Source organism: Lepidochelys kempii, chromosome 6 (assembly GCF_965140265.1).
Source record: "Lepidochelys kempii isolate rLepKem1 chromosome 6, rLepKem1.hap2, whole genome shotgun sequence".
NCBI lineage: Eukaryota > Metazoa > Chordata > Testudines > Cheloniidae > Lepidochelys > Lepidochelys kempii.
This window is the reverse complement of record NC_133261.1, coordinates 83947481-83955383: the sequence shown is the minus strand read 5'-3', so window position 1 is coordinate 83955383 and position 7903 is coordinate 83947481. Positions and strand designations below refer to the sequence as shown.

Below are 7903 nucleotides of genomic sequence, written 5' to 3'. Positions count from 1 at the left end.
ATAGAGGGCAGGGGAGTTTGGGATGGTGGTCAGGGGGCGGGGGTGTGGATGGGGTTGGAGCAGTCAGAGGACAGGGAGCTGGTGGGGTGAGAGGTTGAATGGGGGCAGGTGTCCCAGAGGGGCAGTCAGGAAGTGGGGGGGGTTGGATGGGGAAGTGGGGGGCAGTCAGGTGCAGGGGTTCCGGGGGCGGTCAGGGGACAGGGTGTGTGTGGATGGGGCAGGAGTCCTGGGGGGGCCTGTCGGGGGGGCAGATAGGGGGTGGGGGCACAGCTTCCCCTAACCGGCCCTCCATACAATTTCCAAAACCCGATGTGCCCTCAGGCCAAAAAGTTTGCCTGCCCCTGTATTAGACAGACTGCTGAGTTGAGAAAATGAAAGAGTGCATATGTTGATTTTTATTTCCAATATTTCCTATGGATAAAATGGCACTAAATGATGCATTTGTTTTCCTGTACTACTTTGTACTCATGTTTTAAGGAGTAGATGAAATGCATTACTTGTGTGGGGATTTCTAAGAATTCACTGGTATCAGAAAAGGATTTCCCTTTGAACAAAATTAATGTTACAAAAGAAGGTAGTTGAAAAATTCAAAGGTTGTGGGAAGAAGCACCCTGAAATATTCCAATCATTAAAGCAATGAATCACAGAATCTCATAGTTCTTAAATAAAAATATTAAAATATGTATGTGTGCACACACAACACACATGTGAGATAGTTGCTTCCTTTCCCCCAAAGAATTTCACTTTTTCAGGAAGTTAGAACCTCCCTTTTGGTATGTTGTGTAATTATTTCATTTGAAGAAATGTTCTCCTCTCAAACTGTACTGATTTGGTCAGAGAGCATTCATTTCTCTAAATAGGGCAGGCTGAGACTCACCTCCTGTAGAGGTATACTATTTTGGGGAAGTGGCAATATTAATCCAGCCATTACAGGGCTGCTCTAGTTAAGAAACTCCCCTGTGTACTCTCTGGCTAAGTCCACCTGAGAAATTTGCATTAAAAAAAATCCCCTGAACCAGCATCCATCATAAAGTGCTATAATTATAATGTATTTCAATTTTAGACTTACAAAGCATTAAGAGCTGTACTGTGATTTTGTTTTAGTGTTCATTTAGAAGTTACATTTGAAACAGTTTCTGCTACAATATCCCAAAAAAACAGTTACACATTTAATGATCATGCAAAAAAGATAAATGTGAGTTAAGAGGACCATGGATTCTACCAGTTTCATGCTGAAATTTTGACTGGGCAGGCAGATGAATGGGCAGGTTAACAGCTGTAAAAATTTTCAGAATCTTAAACAGCCAAGTGAACTGCAATGAAGGCTTCTGAAAAACTGATTAGCGAAGACCGTGCACAGACATAAAGAGACTTGTAGCTGGGGCTACTTACAAACAAGGAAATACAGGACTACCTGGCAAAGCAAAAGATGGAACAAAGGCACACTATAAACCCTGAAGATATCTGTGGGAAAAAAGAAATAAGCTTCTGCCTATAATGAAGGCTTCTGTAGATGGCAGATGGGAAGTAAGTAGGCACCCAAGAGGTCATGAATCTTATAAGAATGATTAGAAGCATGGGAAAGCGCCCATATGACAAGAAACTGAAAAGAGTGGGACTGCTTACCTTCCAGAAGGGACATCCTAAAATTATACAAAACAATGAATGGCCTAGAGACAGTAAATTGGTATTTTCCATTCATCCTCTCTCATAACACACGAAAAAGGGGACATTCAGTGAAACTGAAGGGTGTCGTTAAAAAATGATAAAATGAAACATTTTTACTAGGGTTGTCAAGCAATTAAAAATCTCGATTAATCACACGATTAAAAATTAATCTTGATTAATCACGCTGTTAAACAATAACCAAATACCATTTATTTAAATACTTTTGGATGTTTTCTATATTTTCAAATACTTTGATTTCAATTACAGCAGAATACAAAGTGTACAGTGCTCATTTTATATTACAAATATTTGCTTTGTAAAACACAAATGAAATAGTATTTTTCAATTCACCTAATACAAATACAGTAGTGCAATCTTTATCATGAAAGTGGAATTTAAAATGTACAAAATTATGTACAAAATGTAATTATGTACAAAAAATAACTGCATTCAAAAATAAAATGATGGAAAACTTTAGAGCCTACAAGTCCACTCAGTCCTACTTCTTGTTCAGCCAATCGCTCAAATAAGTTTGTTTACATTTACAGGAGATAATGCTGCTCGCTTCTTGTTTACAATGTCACCTGAAAGCGAGAACAGGCATTCACTTGGGACGGTTGTAGCGGTGTCAGAAGATATTTAAGTGCCAGATGTGCTAAAGATTCATATGTCCCTTCATGCTTCAACCACCATTCCAGAGTACATGTGTCCATGCTGATGATGGGTTTTGCTCAATAACAATCCAAAGCAGTGCGGACCAATGCATGTTCATTTTCGTCATCTTAATCAGATGCCACCAGCAGAAGGTCCATTTTCATTTTTGGTGGTTCGGGTTCTGTAGTTTCCACATTGGAGTGTTGGTCCTTCAAGATTTCTGAAAGCATGCTCCACACCTCATCCTTCTCAGATTTTGGAAGGCACTTCAGATTCTTAAATCTTGGGTCGAGTGCTGTAGCTATCTTTAGAAATCTCATATTGGTACCTTCTTTGCATTTTGTCAAATCTGCAGTGAAAGTGTTCTTAAAATGAACAACGTATGCTGGGTCATCATCCGAGACTGTTATAACACGAAATAAACAGCAGACTGTGGGTAAAACAGAGCCAGAGACATACAATTCTCCCCCAAGGTGTGCAGTCACAAATTTAAATAACACATTTTCTTTTAATGAGCGTCATCAGCATGAAAGCATGTCCTCTGGAATGGTGGCCGAACGATGAGGGAAATATGAATGTTTAGCACATCTGGCAGGTAAATACCTTGCAAGTCTGGCTACAAAACTGCCACGTGAATGCCTGTTTTCATTTTCAGGTGACTTTGTAAATTTGAAGCGGGCAGCATTATCTCCTGTAAATGTAAACGAACTTGTTTGTCTTAGCGACTGGCTGAATAAGAAGTAGGACTGAGTAGACTTGTAGGTTCTAAAGTTTTACATTGTTTTGTTTTGGAGTGGAGTTACGTAACAAAAAAAAATTTATATTTGTAAATTGCACTTTCACAAAAGAGAGACTGCAGTACAGTACTTGTATGAGGTGAACTGAAAAAAACTCTGTTATTTTTACAGTGCAAATATTTGTAAGCAAATATAATAATATAAAATGAGCACTGTACACTTTGTATTCTGTGTTGTAATTGAAATCAATATATTTGAAAATGTAGAAAATTTTCCACAAATATTTAATAAATTTCAATCGGTACTCTATTGTTTAACAGTGCAATTAAAACCGTTTAATCATGATTAATTTTTTTAACTGCCATTAATTTTTTTGAGTTAATCACATGAGTTAACTGCAATTAATCAACAGCCCTATTTTTTATACAAGGCACAATTAACCAGCAGAACCCTTTGGTACAAAATATTGAGTCTAAAATTAAAAAAAAGAACTGGGTATTTATATGGATGACAAGAATATCTGAAGTTATAAGAAGAAATATTACAGTTTTATAAATTCACATATTTCAGGGCACAAACTGATCTCTATCACAGGTTAGAAACACAAACTTTGTGTAGGGTAGATTTATGACATAACCATTTTCTGCAGAGCTTGTTGCACCTTCTTCTGAAATATCTGATTCAGGCCACTGTAGGAGAGGGAAGGTAGTCCAGATGGACCACTGATCTGATTCACTATGGCAATTCTTATGTTCTTATGAAATGCTTAAAAACATTTAAAACAATTATCATTTATAACTGGTTCTGAAAAATTAATTTGGGTTCTACAAAACATATCCATGAGGTTCTTATGATTTTTGCTATTTCCTAGTCTTGTGGCATTGTTACTGGAATTTTCCGCTGATAAGCATACAGGCCTAAAAATGCAGTTTTGTCTTCTTCCATTTTCTAACAAAGATAGTCTGGCTTTCAAGAGGAGAACATATTTCTATAAGTTAAAGCAATTTTCTCTTAATTTTTGAATTTTTGTTTAAAATGGTTGTGTCAATTACTGTAACAAGAACTAAGGAATACATATGGTACCTGATAAATACTATTATCTGCATGTAGGCCTTGCATATACTACACTTTCTACTGCACTGAAGTCCCAGACATACCACAATTACACACATTTGCAATCTGAAAATGTAAAATGCACCAACCACAGAAATGTAGCAGCAGACAGAATATAGATTAAGTTTTATTTTCTGAAATGTAATTTTGTTATTCGTATATACTATGTTAAGTACAGGCCTTCCTTCAAAATTATCAGATTAATGGAACGGTTTAAGTTTTAATGTTATAACAAGGTTATAGATATGAAGGTGTCAGCTGATTGTTGTCATGATGTTTTTCTTCACACTTCCAAATTGCCAGGTAGTTTCAAATAATGGTGTTTTTCAGTCCTATTTCTGCCCAAGTTGGGACAGCTAAATACAAAGAGAGACAAAAGAAAAAAAAATCACATTGCCAGTATTATTTTTTAGCCCAATAATTCAGTTTAAAGCGCAAATTTTTGGTTTTGTCACAATATTTGGTTGCTGTTTACAAATAAAAGCATGCTAGTTAAGAGAAAAATGTAAAGTATAAAAAGCATTGGTTTATTTTTTCCTGAAAGTACAATAAAAATGAATAGCTCTGGAATGTCTACTAAAAAAACCAATCTTTCATAAAAAGAAAAATCTATAGTCATACAGTTGAGTACAGAGCTGTCGGCTTAATAGTGTACACTAAGTACTCTCATCCCTATGCGGTAAGAATGTGCTTAGTTGTGCCAGATGTATTTAAATACCAATTGATTTGCTTTAACTACCATGAAATGACTAACAAAGGAAGAAATATAGGTGATGGGAGGCACTGAAGTGCTAAGAAATGCTCAACAATGTCAACTAGGCTGAGCAGTTGTACATCGTTGGAAAGGAGTGCGGAGAAATTGATATTATTGTTAATTAAGTCTCACTGTCATTTAAGGGCTTATTCCAAAAGGTATGGGGGACCTGCAACTCCCACTGCAGTTCATGGGTGTAGCACTCTCAAGGTCAGGCACGCTGCTGCGATTGATGCACCGGGAGTCAATTTAACAGGTCTAGTAAAGACCTGCTAAATCGACTGCAGAGCACTCTCTGGTCAACTCTGGTACTCCACCGGAATGAGAAGAGTAAAGTAAGTTGATGGGAGAGCGTCTCCTGTCGACACAGCAAGGTATAGACACCGCGGTAAATCGAACTAAGCTATGTTGACTCCAGTTACGTTATTCACGTAGCTGGAGTAGTGTAACTTAGGTCGACTTACCCTGGTAGTATAGACAAAACCTAAATGTGCAAAGCTTAAGCCAAAGCTTTCAAAACAGTGTCAGATGAGGTGTTTACCCTCTTGGGGTATTTCAACAGATAATATGGATTGACATGCGAATTTGGAAGAGTTCTGTGAAATCAATCCCTCTTCTCCATAACAGTTTATGTTATTCAGAGACATTTAATTAAAGCATACTTAATTACAAACCATATTAATCTGTTATATGTGTACTTGCTAAATACACATTTACAACTCAGGCTTCTTAAATTTTATTAGAAGTTTTTTTTTTACTTTTACCAGTTGATCTATATTTCAATTTGCGTTTAAGTGTTTAAAATAGTTCACTTTCTACAACTGAATCCAACAAAATCAGCAATGGGATATTAAGGCAATTAACTCAAAATACTGAAAATTTAAAATGATATTAGTGGTAACTTACCTGTTTTATAAACTGTGCAGCATTAAAAAGTTCACTGCAGCCATATAAGACATGTTTGCCTTGTTTGCCCTGTGCAAAGAAAAGATAAGGAGAGATCAGTTTTAATAAAACAACGTGGGTGATTAACTAGTTGTGTACAAAACAACAACTTTAGCAGTCAAAATCATTTGAGGAACTTGTTCTTCTAGTATAAAACATATGTTGCTGATCAAGGTAGGAAAAGTAAATGCCTCACAAGAAAATAAACAATGCTGATTAAGTGGAAGAAATGCGGAAATGATGGGACAAAGTCAGAAAGCAGTGAAAAATGAGGCATTCTTCACACACGTAAATCAATAGAGGGCTGTCTAAACTGGGAAATTAATTTGGGTTAAGGTAGGGTGTGAATTTAAAGCACCCTAATTAATTAATCAGGACCAATTAATCAGGACCAGCCTCCCATACAGACGAGCTCAGAATCTAATTGCCAATCCTTTGTTACAACTTTTAAAAGGATATAAAATCTCCATCCGAAGGGCTTCCTCCCAAGCTCCCACAGAAAAAACATACATCCTTGTTTTATAATATTATAGGAATGGTAGCAATGCATTATTATTTGTATTACAGTACAGCCTAAAACCCCCAATCTACAGCCCATTGCATGACAGGGAAAAGTCTAATACCATAATACATTGACGATAAAATCCTTTACCCAAAACCAGAGGCACCACACTTATGCCAATCTACTACACAAGTCTTGCTCATTTAAATACAGTAACTTTGGATAAAAAATTTTCAAATTGCAGCGACTATAAATTGTTTTTGTTCCAGCAATATTTTCCTCATAGTTTCTAAGTCTGAAAAATCATCTGATTTTTTCACCTCCAAAATGCTAATATAAAATATATACGAAATATAGAAACAAAGAGAAAATATTTCCAGTATTAAACTGTTAACCAAATCCCTTCAAAAACTAGACCCACAAGTGCAGATTTGAGATCCTCCAGTATTTTTAAATAACTGTGTTGATGTTATTTTGCTTTTTCTCACTTTATATCCTATTTACAGTGACGAGGAGGAGGGGTTCACCTCAAAATGTTGTTTGCCACCTACGAAAACATGTAGGTCTACACTGGCTGTCTGAAGAAAGAGTGGTGTGCCAAACCTTAGGGAGGAGGCAGCCTGGCACCTTGCTAAAACATTTTATGTTTTTTTTAAAGACAGGGAGATAACAAAATATGTCTTCCAGAGAGAGTTAACTAGTTAAAGACACTGGGCATTCAATGTGTATTTGCATGTCTCTTTCTTTGGGGGTACTGCAAGTCTTATAGTAACGAATATAATGGAATGAAGAACCTTTTAAACTATGTCATTAGCTGAAATATAGCTCACTAGTCTGATCACTGACATTGTCATCAAATTTATTGTTATTTGAAAGCAGTTTGGTGGCTTTTTTGAGATGAGTTTGGGTCTCAACACGGTTCCTTATAGACAAATGCCCACATCATAAACATTTCCAAAAAGGGCATTCTTACTAGAGAATAAAAGATTAATAGCTCTGGAGAACTGATTACTCCAGATATAGTCTCTAAGAAGGAAGAGTTGTGGATCATTGGTGAAGCACTGCAAGGAAATTTGCACGGCTTCTACCCTGTGTTGTTTCTGTTCCATAGAGAACTACAATACCTGTGAGTTTAGTGCTTTTGATCTAGCTTTCAAATAAAACGGCTACTTGTTGTAACTGCGGTTCTTTGAGATGTGATAGATGTGATGTAGACGTGTATTCCAAGTAGGAGTGTGCGTGCGCCAGAGTCTTTTGCCTAGCAGTACCCATAGAAGGGTGGCACTCATGCCTGTAGCCCCTCCCCTGGCTATATGAGGCAGTGCCACGCTGACCCCCCCTCAGTTCCTTTGCACTGAATGTCCAGAGTCTACCTAAGCAAGGACTGCTCTTCTGATATTAGCGTCTGTTCTGGAAGAAGCAGTGATTGCATAATGGTCCATAAATGTGTGTACAGACAACCACGTGGCCACACTACAAATGTCCAATATGGAAATGCCATTAAGGAATGCCACAGATGTTGCTTGTGGT

The 7903-nt window shown here is 37.1% G+C and overlaps 1 protein-coding gene across 1 annotated transcript in view; it reads right to left on the bottom strand.

Moving 5' to 3' along the window:
- Positions 1-4286: 4286 nt before the first annotated feature.
- The window catches only part of SCFD1 (sec1 family domain containing 1), a 124500-nt gene continuing 120883 nt past the window's right edge, over positions 4287-7903 (bottom strand). The window contains exons 24-25 of the mRNA XM_073348922.1: positions 5833-5901; positions 4287-4528 (exon numbers count right to left, since the gene is read on the bottom strand). Of these exons, the coding sequence (XP_073205023.1) occupies positions 4505-4528; positions 5833-5901 (93 nt within the window). The 3' untranslated portion in view covers positions 4287-4504. The remainder of the gene's footprint in view (positions 4529-5832; positions 5902-7903) is intronic.